This window comes from Harpia harpyja, chromosome 12 (genome assembly GCF_026419915.1).
Source record: "Harpia harpyja isolate bHarHar1 chromosome 12, bHarHar1 primary haplotype, whole genome shotgun sequence".
Lineage (NCBI taxonomy): Eukaryota > Metazoa > Chordata > Aves > Accipitriformes > Accipitridae > Harpia > Harpia harpyja.
Genome location: NC_068951.1, coordinates 24286885 through 24303457, shown reverse-complemented (window position 1 = coordinate 24303457; position 16573 = coordinate 24286885). Strand labels below are relative to the sequence as shown.

The window sequence follows — 16573 nt, the reverse complement described above, 5'->3', positions numbered from 1 at the left end:
AACTTAACACATGAACTGAGAATGACGTGAAGGAAAGCAGATTTATAACTAAAATGTCCCACTAATCCAAACCCCATCTGTTTAGTACCCTGTCCTGGAAACAGATTTCAAAGTGTTTCTGAAATGTTAATCTAGTACTGAAATTCTGATCTACTGTTAATGTCAAGTTTATTATGAGATGTTTTGTACATATGTGAGTACAGGAAAACTTACTGGGAGGGATTTGTGTGCTTTGTACATGGGGCTTGTACTTTTCAAATTAAAAGCTTAAAGTTCTGTTGATCATTAGGGCAATATAGTATCCCAATATATAAATACAAGCACCTTCCAACAGTGCATTAAGTGATGCCACTAACTTGTCACCAAATTAAATGTAAAGACAACACCATCCAGACCAAATAGCTTTGGCTGGCACTTAGATCAAATGGAGAGATGTTTTCCCTTTCTCTTTAAATCTGGCACAATAAGGATAGTGATTAAAAGCACTAAAGCTTGACAGCGTTAGTCAGCTTGTTTCTCAGGAGAGGCTGTATTTGAGAGGAAACTAGGGTTCAGGATCCCTGTGTCCTGTCTGTTGAACCATGGAAATCTGTGCCAAGGGCTCCTTTCTCGTCTAGGAGCTCTGACCCCAGTGCGCATCTTCTGTATCTCTCATCTCAGACACTGAATGCATTTGAAATACAATGCTATTATTTCTGATGCACCCATATTAAATGTACAAAAATAAAATGTTCCTAATTAAAACATTTGTAGGTCTGGTTTAGTAACCGTCGTGCTAGATGGAGGAAACAGGCAGGAGCCAATCAACTGATGGCTTTCAACCATCTGATCCCAGGAGGATTTCCACCCAGTGCCATGCCAACTTTGCCAACGTACCAGCTCTCTGAGCCCTCTTATCAACCCACCTCCATACCGCAAGGTACAGTAGCCAACAGGTACTTGGTTAAAATAGTGTTATTGGAGCATTTCCTGTGTTGATCTGTTGTAGAAATATTTTCTTCTCTAATGTAGAAAAAGAGGTGTTGGCTAATTTAGGGTCTGCGTCAGTGAGGACCTTGCAAGCCTGCTCATTTTAAACATGTAAAACTAGGGTTTGTTTTGCTGCAAGAAAGGGCTGGTTACATGTGAACGGTGCTAGCTAGAGAAATAATAGCCTCCTGCATGGCAGAGGTGCAGCGTTGGTAAAGCGATGCACATGCTTCCCTACCCTTCTATTGCATTGGCCTCCTTTGCTGAGAGTGCCCGGGCGTGGCAGGGAAGGAGGCAGCAGTGGTGTTCTGTCGTCTTTGTTGCTTTTGATGATGGTGCACTGGAAACTTCTGTAAATACACTGAATATTGATCTGATGGCGGAAAAAACAGCTATTCAGACCATCCTATTTCACATTAGATAGTAGCAAGTCTCAGTATTGTAAAAATTTGTCTTAATGTTATCAGAAATTCTATGAACTTTGATGAATTGGGGGTGGGTGGGGAGGGAACAGAGCCTTAAATGTAGGCTATGTTAGATTTTACTGTTAAAGAAAAACCCTATAGGTGAAATTTTATAAAACAAGTTACTGCCCTCTTCCTGCTCCCTCCTTGAGATTTGGATTCTAACTGTTGGTGAATGTTCTAATTAAGGAAATTTTTCAAAGTCCAGGGCTTCTCCCATCCATTGCTAGGTTCACTACAAACCACGGCAGAATCTCTGTGCTGTGACCAGGAGGGGAAAGCCTGTTACCAGTCTTCTAAGCAAATAAAGCTTTCCCTTTACATATGTGCATATATATAAAAAATATTGCTGTATCAATTCTGAACAATATGTGCCCACTAAAAATTGTCTGAAAACTGCATGTGTCTGTTATGATTTTTACAGTCTATTTAAGAATTTTTTTGTAATCTTATTGGCCAGTTAAATATCTAGCAATATTAAAGACTTACCTTTCTACTTAATTAGTACTTAGATGCAGGTCCTGATGCAATTCTGCCAAGGTGATCTTTACATAATGAACTTATGCCAGAAAAAAGGAGGAAAACATATCAACATGTTTCTTTTGCTTCTAGCCGTGTCTGATCCAAGCAGTACCGTCCATAGACCTCAGCCTCTCCCTCCAAGCACTGTACACCAAAGCAGCCTCCCTTCAAATCCAGAGAGCAGCTCTGCCTATTGCCTACCCAGCACCAGGCATGGATTTTCCAGCTATACAGACAGCTTTGTGCCTCCATCCGGGCCCTCAAATCCCATGAACCCTGCCATTGGCAATGGCCTTTCACCTCAGGTCAGTCCTGTGTTTTCAGACAGAGGATTTGCTGTATACCAGAACCAAAGAGTCTATTCCCTCAGGCCACAGTATAATGAATTGCCAAATTTAAACCATAATGTATTCTTTATACAAGCCACATGATTTTAGTTTGCTAGTTTCCTTCTTTTTTTATTTTTTCCTCCTACTGGCTGAATCAAGAGTCAGAGCTTATATTTAATTTCAAGTGATTTATAATGTAATCATGCAGGCTTCGTGTTTACATTCAGTTGTCAAGCATTTGTAATGTACTGCTATTCTCCTGAAGAACCATTGCTAGGTACAGAAAGTAGATAGTGTAGTTCTGTGAATAAAATATCTCCTTAAGATAACCTCACCAAGGTTTTACAGAATGGTACAGGAAAATTACAGGCAAGTTGTACGAGGAGAGTTCCAAGGGCTGAACAGTGTGCATTGAGATGAGCTATAATCGAGTTATAAATACATAATTAGGAGTATTACTGCTCTTTGGCAATATATAAATGCATGAATACCATAATTGTTTTTCTAATTTGTGTGAGCTCTTTTTAGGAAATCACGTTAATAAATTGCCTTGATAATTGAGTGTCAAAAGGTTGGTTAAATTTTCCTACACACAGTATCTGTCTGAAGCTGACATTATTAGTTAAAGCTTGAATAGATGGTAGTTTATTTTATTAGCGAAAGCTTTGCCCAGGTGCTTGGAAAGAGATGTCCACTAAATTCTGAGAAGTCACAAAGAGGATGCAATCTATAATTACAATCAGGAATCTCTTCAGGGCTGAAAGTGAGAGTTTTAACAGCTTTATCTGCTTTCTACCCTTTTTTCCTCTCAGTGGTTAGAAAAACAGAGAGAAGCTCAGAATGACACAAATGAGAAGTGAAAAGACAATTATACTCAATTACACACTAATCACTGACTATCACCACTGCCTAAGCAGGGAGAGGGCATTCTAATAGGCAGAAAATGAGATTTTAATGGCACAAAGGGTGGCCAAAATAACGACTCGTATATCTTTGCCTCCTTCGTTTTCTTCAACTTGTGGTTTGCATCTCGGGAGTACAGTTCCTGGTTCCTGTGCAACGGTGATAACTCTGTGCAGCTGAAAAGTTCAAAGGCACTGGAGTTGAAAAGAATGAATAACAAAGGCAATGAAATAAACATTTTTGCCCAAAGGCAAAAGTTCATAAACCCTTTTTTGTAACAGTAAATGTAATTAAGTTTCACAGATTCCTATAGCATAGAGTGGGGTACAAAACTTTGTGGCTTGGAATCTCGGGAAAAAAATACCAACAGAAAAACAAACGGAAGTACTTCCAACAAGACTTGAATGGATTTTGTTCTAAAGAATTCTCATTTCTAAATACAATCTCCAACAAAAGCTATGACATTATATTAGTTGCTGCATTTTTCCTTTTTTTTTTTTTTTTTTTAATGGCCAGTTTCATAGTGTGCAAGGCTTCCACATTTTTGACATAAATATCTTCTGGGATTCAGTGTTAATCCATCAAAAGTAGTTGTTAGTGTCAGTGAAAATGTATGTTGGTTCTGGCTATGGAAAATGTGATCTTTTTTTTTTTTCCTTTCACAACGCTTTTATTATCTGTGACACCAAAGTGGAGCGCAACAGTAAAGAAATCTTGTGATGTCTGGGTAAAGTGGGACAAAAAAGTAAGGCCAGGTTTCCTCGCCCCAGTCTTTCTGATCTGAGGTTTGATATAATCAAAAGGAGATCTTGGAGCAGATTAGACAACTTTAATCAGTTACTGTGCTTCTTTACACCCAGCCCTGTCTTTACACTCTGAAACTTCTGTTATTTTGGGTTTTTTTCCTTAGACTTTTGAAACCTTTTTTCTACCCCAGCGCTTAGAGGTCCTGGCCATGTCCTGCACCTCTACTGACAGGTTAAGGAGGAGGCCGATCACTCAAAAGCTGACGTCATGGGTTCATCACTGAACGCATACAGGAGATTACTTATATCCATTTAGATTTTGAACAGCTTCTTGGCAACTGAATGATTACCTACGCTGACTGATAAAGATCTCTCCATCAAACAAACAAAAAAACAAACAAACAAACAAAAAGCCCGGCCCGAAATTCATGCAGTGTTACCAACAGCTCCTCTAAAACAGTTTTGGGGCTTAAACAATGACTTAGAGACATGTATAAAATGCATGTATGTATAAAATGACATACCTAGGCTTTGTGTTTGAGTGGTACCACCTCAAATATGTAAATTATGTGCAACAAACTGTGGAATTCTAGCAAAATAGCATTGTGCTTTACACCCAAAAGATTCTCAGACATCGTTCATGTACATGCCATGTTACTGTGTGTGAAATGCCCCTTAGTTGTGGGTTGTGTAGCAGTGCATCCCCTTGTCACACTTCCCTGCGAAGCCTCTTCCCGCAGGTGCCCAGGTGCTGACCGAGCAGCTGAGGTACCAGTGGCCGGCAAGTCGGAAGCCAGTTCTGTGTTGGGGATTTCATGAAGAAAGACAAACAGTTTTCCTGCTGAGTGGGCATGTTGCAGTGCCCTGCCTATGTGCAAGGAATTTAGATGAGAAGAGGGTCTTTTTACTAGCTGGTGGATTTTTGACCACAATAAATCTGGGTATGTGAGCAATTAGCATAATGTTTCCACCCATTGCTCTCTCTTTCGCAGGCAAATGCTCTGGACATACTGTGTGTAAAGCCGAATTTATGGTGACTTTAGCGGGAGGAGGGAGACTTGTGTGAAGCCCGAATAATCTTTTGTGATTTAAAAAAAACCCCTCAGAACATGCAGAACAAAATCTAATATTAAGATTCACGGGATCATATTCTTACCAGACTTAAACCTCCTTTTCCCCTTTGACTTCAGCTTATTCCAAATGAGGGTCTGACATGCAGACCCCCAGGGAAGCTTTATTTTCCATGCAGGGTGTTTCCTTTCTAACTTTGTTCTTGAGCATGATGGACAAATATGTTGTTTAAGGCAAGCACTGGGTGAAGGCAAAGGACAAGTGGAGATGGTTAGGGTGCTGTAATTTTATTTTTATTGTGTTAGCCTTGAATTTGGAAGTTAGAGAGGACTGTATGTCTTGGTCATTTTTAGGAAGCAGAATGCTCCACAATGTACCTGTCTTGCAGGCTGGAAAAGAAAATGTTGTAGCTCTTGTTTAAATGAATAAGAGAATAGAAACAGTCCCACATTGTTAATATTCAGAAAGTTTTAACATCAAGACAAGATCTGCAGATCTCCTCTACATGACTGATTATTCTCCTTGTTCATCTGGTTTACTCGTTACTACGTGGCTGTGGTGAGAGAATCTCTGTCTTACAGATGTGCAAAGGCTTGACTTGTGCAGGAATATTAATATCTGAGGGAACTGGTAGCCAGGAGTCTCCTTGTTTGTATTTCATGAAAAAGCAACCAAACTGCAAGCATGCTATCTCAGCCAGAGCTCTTTAAATATAACGTCAGAATGGAGATTATTAGTGTGTAATATATGTAAATTGCATATTTTAATGTTTTCTATGCCTATTATGCAGCTTCTTGGCTTTCATGCATTCGTTTATGGGAATATTGTATTTCCTTTTCAAATTAGGTTTCCGTTGCTCAGTGCATTTTCTTTTAACAAACGTTTGTTAACTCAAAATTATTAGGGAGTAGCATATCTATGTGTTAATATGTGTGTACAGGACTTAAGCGTGCCTCTGAATTGGCATGTCATTTTCTGATCCTGGCATTAACAGTCATCGCCAGTTCTTCCATGGAAAGCAGAAGAGCAACTGCAAAAACATTTGTCTTGCAACTGCAGGTGTACAGTCTTACTAGAGAGCAGATCGGGTTTAAGACAGGATACCAATATTTTGAACTGCTTCATTTAAGAAAAGGAAAAAGGTTTTTCTGGTGTACGTGGGCATCCCCTGACCTTGTCATGTGCTTTTTATTAGTGTCAAAGCAGCAGACTTTGCCCTACCCTAGGCAGTTCAGGCAGTTTGCTGGTTTTGAAGCGTGCTGCTTTGGACTGCTCGTGGATTCAGATGGAGTGGCAATACTCTGCTCGCATTGCTGCCCAGGAGGCCACTTGCTTTCTGTATTTAATCTGTAGGATACCCAGGCTCAAATAGTACTGCAGTGTTAAGTTTTTACTGGAAAAAGAACAAACATGCATAACCTGTCTCCTGCTGGATGTAATTTTTTTCCCTCCCTGCCCTCTAAAAAACTTTGCAGAATTACTTTTTCCTTTTCCTTGCCATCTTCCACCATAACTGAGTCAAACCGGTAGCTTTAAAGGCTGCAGTTTCAAAACAGGAAGCGGATTAAATGTTGAATGGGTTGTGTAGAAGATCGTAACAGTCTTTAACAAAGTTTGCAGTTCTCATGCCATTACCTGGAGCTCAGGAATAATCTTGATATGAAAATTCCAAACTTTGCTGTGAACAGTAGTAAAGATGCAAGCTGTTTCAAGGTTTCTTTCTTCTACTGTCAAAACATTTCACTGCCTGAGTTTAAGAATTATCCTGTAACTCTTTTTGGTGAGATAGATCTTAGGTAATTGGCTTCTCTTAAGTCTTTGAGAGCACTTGGTTTTCATTAACCTGAAGGATGGATCTGATGGCAGCTGTCGAATCAGTTAGATATGTTCATATTGTCTTGTTAACTCTGGTTTTAAGGGAAACGCAGGAACCAGTGGCTAAAAACTTGCATTCCCTCATTAAGAGGGGCAAGAGGGGGATGCAAAAGCAACTATTAATTTATTATACTTTTTCCTACACCTTCTGTTGAATTACTGTCCAGCTGGTTGCCCACAGAAACATTTCATTTGGATCCAAGTCCCACACCAATGATCTCATGATCTTTGTCACAATGAACTTGGCTTTGAGAGCTTTTTGCTTAATGACCCAAGAACATGAGACAGAGGTCAGGGATTTCTCTGTGAGGAAGAAAGTTAATTCACATGATATCATTTTCATGAACACGAGTTTTTGTTTTGGTTTTCTTTTTTAAATTAAAAAAAAAAGTTCAGCCAATGGGATTGATTATTTTTGTTTCTGGAGTGGGTAAAAATAGATGAGATCCAATAGTTTCATAACTGTTATGGTGCAAGAATAATAACATTTATTATTTGTTCTGTAAATATTGTAATATTATAAAAATACATTTATAGATAATATAACATATATAATAAAATATATTAATATAAAACCAACAATAAACAGGTGACCTTACATTTTGAATGTCCTCCTTAACTTCTCTCTCAGGGCCTATTTCCACCTCCATCCCCACCATGCCAGAAAGGTTGGGGCAGGTGGATGGGGCTTCAGCCTTCAAAAAACAGGTCTCCTCTTACAGCTCAGAAAACTTACATGGAGATAAAAAAAGCTCTGGACCTTTCTGGAAACTTAAGCCACTTGTACTGTAACTTCATGAGAATAAATGTTTAGAAATACCATAAAAAATATAGATATATTAAATACAGAAATGTAAGAGTAAAATGACACTATATAAAAAACATATCAGTCTCTTGGTTTTCTTAACCATTTTTTAATGATATGGCTCACAAAACTGACTTATCTTCCTCCATAATAATTTGTACCATTTAGAATATACACAGGCTGAGTATTCAGCATCACTGCAGCCCTTAAAATAATTTTTTGCTTTTGCTACATGTAGAAGTTCAATTTAAACCACTTGTTAAGTGAAAGTATGAGTCTCCTTCATAGAGTATAAGACTGGCATGCATTGGCGAACTTCTGATTCTTCAAGGAATTTTCAAAATAGAAATATCAACAGGAATCTGAATACTTGCATATTTATTCAATTAAGGAGTGGTACACGAATGAGGGCTTTGTCATGAGTAATCACAGATGTCTCACTTGAGTCTTTAATTATGCTCTATATTTAGATTAAAAAAAAAAAAAGGTACTAAAAATACCACAACTTGATTCAGTGAAAAGCATATATTGCAGTGGGATGAGAAAGAGTAGAATTTCATCCTTAGCAATCCTTAGAAAGCAATGTATCCATCTTTTAAATGTATCAGGCTCAATTTCCTTCAAAATTTCCTACCTCGCTAGAGAGAACTGTTTTATTTTTACCTTTGTTTTGGCAGGATGTCAGTAATAGTCATAATTTCCTTATAAAAGAAAGACTAAGCGCTGAGTCAGAATACAAAGAGGCTTCCCCTGGTCAAAACAGCAAAATACACTTTTATTTGTCCCCAGTGCTGATTAGCCTAATGTTAGAGGCCCTGGCATATCCATTAATTGGAGCCTCATGAATAAACCCTTCCTTACTGGTTGGATTTCTCCAGTTATGCTTGTCCAGCATCTTTTTTTCCCCCACATTTATGGATACCTTACTGCTTTTACCTAAATGGCTAGGATTTTATAGCAATTTCTGTTGGTAAATCCAGCCATGTAGGTGTACATCATGCAATAGGTGTTGTTGTAGGGCCAAACGTTGAGTTTGGTGAGAGTCCTCCTGTGAAAGCTTTGCAGATCCCATCCCCTGGCCATCTGCAAGCAAAAAAAATCTAGTGCTTGAATTAAAAAAAAAAAAAAAAAAAAGGTGTATTTTTGGTTTGTTTTCTTTCAGAGAGAACAAACCCATGCATCCCAGTTGTGGAGCGAAGGTGTGTGAGAGCCCAGCTAGTGACAGCTGGGCTGGTTTTCGTGATGGTCAGAATCCTTCTTTTGTGTTTTGGGTTGAGTAGAGGTGGGAGGAGAAGAGTTCACAGGCAGAGAGCAATCTAATCTCAAATTTAGGCTTGTTATGAACTGTTGTAATATTGCCACATTCAAGCGTTTAAACTCATGAGCCTACAATCTCTGAGACTGATTGAAAAAGTTTTAAGGTGTTTTATTTTATATATGTACTTATGTTCATATGTACATGATTCATATAAATTGTGAGTATACGTCTATCTTTGGGCTTTGTTTTACTTTTTCAGTCATCTTGACAATTTTGAAGCTTTTCCATTCAACCAGGAGCTAAAGAATTAGCTTCTCTTTGAATTATTTTGGTAATGTTACCTAGTCCCATGACTCCATGATCTAGCACCTGAAAAAAGACATGAGTTTCGTAACAGACTGTGATAATGTTATGAACATTAGTAATCTCCTGTAGATAAAAATATAATTCGGGATGGATCAAGTTATCCTCTTAATTACCCTAACTGTACACCAGTGCACCTTCTCTAATGTCAGCATAGCTACCACTGGTGTCTAGTGGTGTGAAATCAGTATGAGGTTTCATTTGATATGAGTATGCAGAAGGTTAGATCATCAGATGGTCAAAGTCAGTGTATTTGCTCCTATTTTCATTAACTAAGTATGTGGATCCCAGCACTTGCCATTTGGCATGAAAATGCTTTCTGTTGGGTTTCTTCATATTTTTGACAGACATATTCATATGTATAAAATGAATCGGCAACATGGTTCAAGGATCCTGTAGGTACAGATCCATGTAGCTAATTGATTTTAATAAATCTTCTAAAATCTCTCATTCTAATGCATCATAACCATCCTTTTTGTGTTCTTTCTTGTGCAATATTTTGTTTTTGAGAGATATTTCTACAGTGAAAAGAGTTAACAGCAGGTAACGCCATTCATCTCAGAAGGAGTTTGAGATTTTCAGTGTTAGTGATGAATGAGGGTATCTGACCCACATCTGTTTTACATTAGAATGGAACATTGCCCTGACATCGTTAGGAGCATTTGTCAAGATTCCCTGGACAGAGCTTCTGTAAATTACATGCTGCAAATGTGTCAGGGTCAGATAAGAGGATATCATTAACTCCACTAAAGTTTACTCATGATTCTGTCAGTTCAACTTAATACGTTAACTACCAACAATTTTCCTTGAGCTGTTTCATTAAATCTTTCATTCACAGGAGGGGAAAAAAATGTATCACTGTACCCAAAAAATATTGCACATGTTCTTTTCTCATAAATCGTATTAATTGCAGACATGGTCACAAAGCATATTAAATGCAGGCATGCGTAAATGAATTAAAACATATGAGAATTTTATTGTGCTTATGGTAGGTCCTACATCCTAAAATACCATCCATGTTAACAGGCATAATGTTTCATTTAAATAGAATAAGCTTTTTCTCAGTTTAATGGCCTTTATTTTGTTGATAATAGAAGTATTTTCTAATAGCTGATAATGGACCAGATGTTTCATACATGGTCTTTAAGGCTTTCATCATTCAATTTCTCTTTCTGGATCATATTGTCAGCTAGTGATGCTGTGCTGACCCCACCAGCAAGGGATTTGTCCTAATGAATATTTTGGATCACTTGGGATGTGCTCTCTGTAAACTTTCTGTAGAGTTTGGTTGTTGCAGTTCACTCTGTTCTCTTTGCTTATTCCTAATTGCACCTTTGTTTTCTAATAGAATAGAACTATTTTATCAATTATATGTACTGTCTTTTGTTGTATAAGCTCAAAGACTATGTGTCACCATTGCTGTTTGTGTTTTGTAAAAAATGCAAACAAAATATACGTAACCAAAAAACTTACAGCCTGATTTTTTTGTGTTTGTAGGAGTTCTTTTCTAAAATAAATTGAATAGTTACAGCAGCATTTGGTTCTAGGTGTTAGATCAGCCCTTGATTTTTCTTTCAACTTCTTTGGCATCCAGATCAGCGAGGCCAACAGTTACTATTTTGGCTCTCCCAAAGTAATTCAGAGAGGGAAGTACATATTTTCCAGTAATTTGGAGAGTATATGGATTGAATAAATTTATTTTCTTCCTTAATTATTGTAAAACAATCAGATCTGTTTACTTATTTAGAAGTATACTGTTTCATACCAGCAGATCTGAGTTGCAAAATCCAGATCTAGGTGCATCTCTTGTACACCACTAAGCTGAGGGTGCTGAGCATCTTGCAGACGTGGCCCATTAATGGCTTTCTAATTGATGAGGTGAAAGTCAGCCATGCCCTTCCTGTAACTCCTTGTATGGGTGATAAGGTCATGGCACATACCGTACGAAAGACTTCTGCCCTGAGGTTACTTCCCCTAGAGCTTTCAAAACAGACATGACCAAAAATCTAATTATTTAGATACTAATCAACTGCAGGATGATTCCAAAGGCCTCTGAAGAAGATATTTCTGTGAAGATGGTTATTGTTCAGACTTCAGTTTTCTCCACCTCAGAGACAGAGCGCTGTGCCAGTTCTGCTCCAAAGTGTCTATTAGGTGCATATGCACTTAATAAAAAGATGCCTGAAGACTTGTATTATTTAATTAATTTAAATTTTTTAAAGGAAATCTTATCAAATGCTAATTTTAGTTTGTCAGAGAAGATAAATCTCTATCCAAATATAGATGCTACTGAAGTTTGAGTGCCTTTTGAGACCAGGTCTGGATCCAGGTTTAAATTTCAAGGCTGATCTCTAACTCTAAAATAACTTCCAATCCCAACATTTTTGAGCTCACTGTCTTTGCTGTCGAAGTCCAAATAATGTTGTCTTGGGCTCTATTCTATTGAAAACATTAAACAGAAAAAAGTTTGGTTAAAGTACGTAGTTGGTAAAATAGCTATTTGGCCTACTCAGCAGTGGGTCCTTGAAGTCCTGGTAGAGTCAGCGTGTGATGCAAGAGGGCTCACGCAGAGAAGGGTGCCGCTGGGACTCCAGCAGGGCTGCGAGAGCGACACGAGCCCAGCCCATTCTCCCTGCTCTTGAACTTGGAACAGAACGTGGTAAAGCCCTGTAAATATTGGTATCGCAGAGGTGGTATGTGGGAATGGAAAGGGCTGGGCGCTTACTTCAGATTTCTGATAAACCATGTGTGTTTTAAACTGTAGTCAAAACCATGATACTTGTGCCAACATAAATATTTTCCAAAGTAGTAATTTTCAATGTAAATGTTTAAGTTAAGCTATGTTTTTGTGGATCTTTCTCTTCTTTTAACTCTATTAATGTTAAACGACAAGTATTAATATAATCTAAATGAACATGGGTTCTAATATTATATCCTACTGATGCAATGTCAGATCATTAAGCATGCTAGATTTTATAATTTTCCAAAGGTACAAGAAAAATATTTGTAATTCCTAGAATAGAAAAACTTACTGAAATAATCTGTAGAAATTTTAATAGTTTTCAGGAACAATTTTTTAGATTAAAAAGTTGAGAGCCCAGTTATTTCAGCTTTTAGGGTTTTTTGGGACAAAATGCTGTGCAGGTTGCTGTGCAAATAACAAGATTTTTCAACCCGTGGTGATTCCAGTGATTTTTTTAAATTGTTTTTTATTAACCTCAAATTCTTTTAATAGGTTTTGTGCATTGACAAGATTATTTGAATTAAATAGAAAATATCTTATAGCCTGAATCCAAATTCTTCTTTTGTGTTTTTAACTTAAAAGTTATAAGATTTCAGCATCTAAATGAAGTATTCGGCTATGTTTTGAAACTTCTTTTTGCATGAATGCTTAAGTTTGCGAAACTTTCAGTAAATACTATCAAACTCATGTTTTTCTGCTTAGTGAAACAGAAGTGAACGTTCTAGGGCTCTAAGTAGTAACTGAACTTCTCTCGGCATCTTTTTTTCGGTGAGATGTCTTGGGTGCATCTGATACAGAGATGTTTTATGTTCTCAATGCAGGTATCTGGGTGTCTCTTTTTGAAGTACTCTGCTTGTGCTTCTTGCTCTTCCTTAGCAGACATGTAAGACCTGGATAGGTCTTCTTTCCTACTTAAATCATGATTCCTGGGTCTTGTTTCATTTATTTATTAAAAAACAAACCAAACTCAGAGCTGGGACCACAAGTTCCCTACAATAATAATCCCTCTTCTTTTGTGATGGAAAATAAATACAATTCAAGAAGGAGCATCAGAACTTTAGGAACCAAACATGTTCTTATAAGCATTAATTTATTCTTTACAAAATAGACTCAAATTTTAATAATTTCTTTTCAGTTTATGGTAAGAAGTGCAGTAAAGCAAAATGACTATCAAATAGCATATGTCTGATATTTGTAATGCCTTTTTGGAGGAAGAACAACCTGTAAAGTATCAGAATATGCTGTTTTGTCAGAAGCTGTACGTCATCCATCCATTATAAGCTGCAGACTATTTCTCAGGCTTTGAAGTGCAACTTACTCCAGCAGAAGTAAGCAATTCTCTCAGTTGTACTTATTTTCAAAATGTGTTATAGGGATGTGCCAGGAAAGGAAATGCACACCAACTTATAGTGTGAGTGATTTTTGTACAAGAACTTATCACTATAGCTTCCTTCACTCCTGCTTGAAAGTACAGGCGCTTTTGAAATTTTTTTTGCTCTTCTACTGGAAATTATGGCCTAGAGGGCTGGGCTTTTATAGGGACAAGCATGTATTTTCCAGTAATCTCTTTTCAACTAATCTTGACTGCTGTTTTCATAACTGTTCATGTACAAGCAGCTTATTAAGGGAGTCACAGTTGACTTGAAGCCGGTCTGGAACACCTGACTATTTCTGTTGTGTCCTCTAACTTAGAGGATGAAGTTGAGAACTGGTGTTATGACCAGCACTTTACCCTTTCGCGTTCATTTCTCCACAGGCCAGCACACAGGGCGTGTAGCAGCAGGAGTTACGGCCACTCTGCCCCTTCCCCAAGTATTCAGATTGTTCTGGGTGCTGGGATTCTTTGTTACTTCCATTGGTAGTGTTGCTGAGATCTGCTCCAAATTAATTTCATTTTAATGACTGCTGATCTTGGAAAAGAAAATTGTGTGAGGTTTTTCACAGCTTTTCTGTGTTTGTAGATCATGCAGGACAGTGTGGCTAAAGAGCCATTACTTGCTTCTCATTCTCTTGAGTCCTCAAGGAATAAACATCTGCAGAGATCCCAGCTGGGGCATAGGAGGATCAGGTACTCTAAAATCATAAGATTTTAAAATGATTTTTCCTTATTTGCCCTTGGTATCACTTTTTATTGGTTGTTAGCCATCAGCTTTTTTTTTGGTGGATGATGCAACCAAATTCCACTTCCTCTTTGGATTAGATACTCAAAGCACAGTTTGAATACCCAGTCTACCTATTTTAGGAAATCAAATGATAGACTTGAGAACTCCTGTGGCTCTATAAGCAATACAGTTCTTCACATATTTTAACTCTTTCTATTATTCTACCTTTTATTTTAGGTAATGGGACTCCTGACTAACCACGGTGGTGTGCCTCACCAGCCCCAAACTGATTATGCCCTGTCCCCTTTAACTGGGGGCCTGGAGCCTACCACCACTGTCTCAGCCAGCTGCAGCCAGCGGCTAGATCATATGAAGAGTTTAGACAGCCTGCCTACATCCCAGTCCTACTGCCCACCGACCTACAGCACCACGGGTTACAGCATGGACCCTGTCACAGGCTACCAGTATGGACAGTATGGACAAAGTGAGTATTGGGATGTTTGCACTGTGAAGTGCAATACAGTACCCGTTTGTCAATGGTCTGTACTTTCTGTCTGTAACAAAGAAAATTATGAGCAGAGATCCTAATGGCTGACTACTACTTCCCTCCAAAGCTGAGCAGACTGCACTGGTGAGATAGCTGATTGTTCGAGCAAGATTTCTGCTGCATAATTATTTTCTTAAGTGATGTCAACAACATCTTGATGTTATTAATTGTTGAGACATGAAACCTGATTGCCATTAGGTAAAACATAAGGGTTGTCCAAAATGAAATAACCACTGGCATTCCACTATTAGAAACACATGTTCTTAATGAGGTCAGCTCAAGAATCATTACAGTATATAATCCCAGATACATAGAGTTTTGTCAAACTTGTCCTAGGAATAAAAATATTAGTCCCTTTCCTTTGATATATCAGTATTAAATATGACAATGTCAACCTGTAGTTGGCATGGCCCCATGCTGTGAGGTTGTCACAGCATGACTTAAAAAGCTTCTTTCGCTTTTTTTGCAGGTGCCTTTCATTATCTGAAGCCAGATATTGCATAAATGAACTGTCCACTTCAAGTTAAAGCTGGTCTTGTTTTCCGGTCTCACTCCAAGACTTGGATACGAGGGATCTTCTCAACGCACTGCAGTCTAAACTGGGGCAGTCCCATTGAGAGAGGCAGGCTTGTTATGTTCTCTCCAGTCATAGCTTTTAGTAGACTTTTGAAGGCTGGACAAAGCTGTACAGAAGACAAAGTCCAAAAGCAATAATGAATAAGTAAATGCGACATGGTTCATTATGAGTGGGTATACAAAACAGAGCAGTATTTAATATCACTGCCTGGCAAAACATTCCATTTTTTGTTGTTGAAATTAATGTGCATTGATTGGGACAAATGGAACATTTTGAAACTTAGAGCAGTTGAGCTCTGCGTACTCTGACTCATCAGACATCCAGTACTGACTTTAGTCTAACTTAAAAACTGCTCAGTTTCTGAAGCAAGGGCAGGAGAACCTCTTTCATTTTACACACTGGAAATTGTCATCAAGAGGAAATGTCACAGTCCATAGGAAGCTAGGATAAGTGCAAAAGACTTCCAGAGCAACTTATTGGTTACCTTACCATGCTTTTGTAATCACGTTGTCAATAAATGTCACTTACAAGTTTTGCTTTACCAAGAGACGAGAGCTTGTGTAACGTGAAAAACAGATTTTACCTTTTTCTATGTGGAGAATTCCTAGTCTGTTTTACCTTTTCGAACAAACATGGGAGAAAAAAAAAAAATCAACAACAACACAACTGATTTTTCACAACTGCCTAGCAACGTGCAATACTGTGTACCTCACAAAAACTTTGGGATCATCCAAAGTCATATAGATAGAATCAGAACTATATTTTTGCAGGTACTTTTATTTTTGCAGTGCATAATTCCTGATAATAAAATACAGAAATGTTGCAGTCTGCTGGACGACTAAAATCCTGCTTGCTAATCATGATTTAAAGGTCATTTTCAGGAAACAATACAAAGAAATTATTACGTTTACATTTTTTTAGTGATGTACAGGACATAGACAGAGATGGACATGTATTTGACACATTTGTTTAAATTATACAGCGATATCCAATATAGAAAATATAGGAACCAAGGTTTACAAGAAGTTTGCATTGTGACATTTTAGAATGTCAATAAATTTGTGTTTTGTGATGTTGAGAGGAAGAGGAAATGGAAGGCGGTGTTATTTATTTCTCTCGATTCTTGGAACAAAGAGGGAGGCAGAACACAAATACATTCCTTTTAGCATTAAGGACTATGAAGTAGTGAGTTAGACTAGGTTCAGTACAGAGGTTAGTTCACACATTCGTCTTAAGGGTGATGGAAAAATGAAATATTATCTTTGTGTTGCAGCCTCTACAACAACACACGTGTTGTAA

General features: G+C 37.9%; 1 protein-coding gene across 1 annotated transcript in view; it reads left to right on the top strand.

Annotated features, from left to right (window-relative positions):
* PAX3 (paired box 3) overlaps nucleotides 1–14738 on the top strand; it is an 82037-nt gene extending 67299 nt beyond the window's left edge. The window contains exons 6-8 of the mRNA XM_052803746.1: nucleotides 754–919; nucleotides 2046–2260; nucleotides 14388–14738. Coding sequence (XP_052659706.1) covers nucleotides 754–919; nucleotides 2046–2260; nucleotides 14388–14738 — 732 coding nt within the window. The remainder of the gene's footprint in view (nucleotides 1–753; nucleotides 920–2045; nucleotides 2261–14387) is intronic.
* Nucleotides 14739–16573: the final 1835 nt, after the last annotated feature.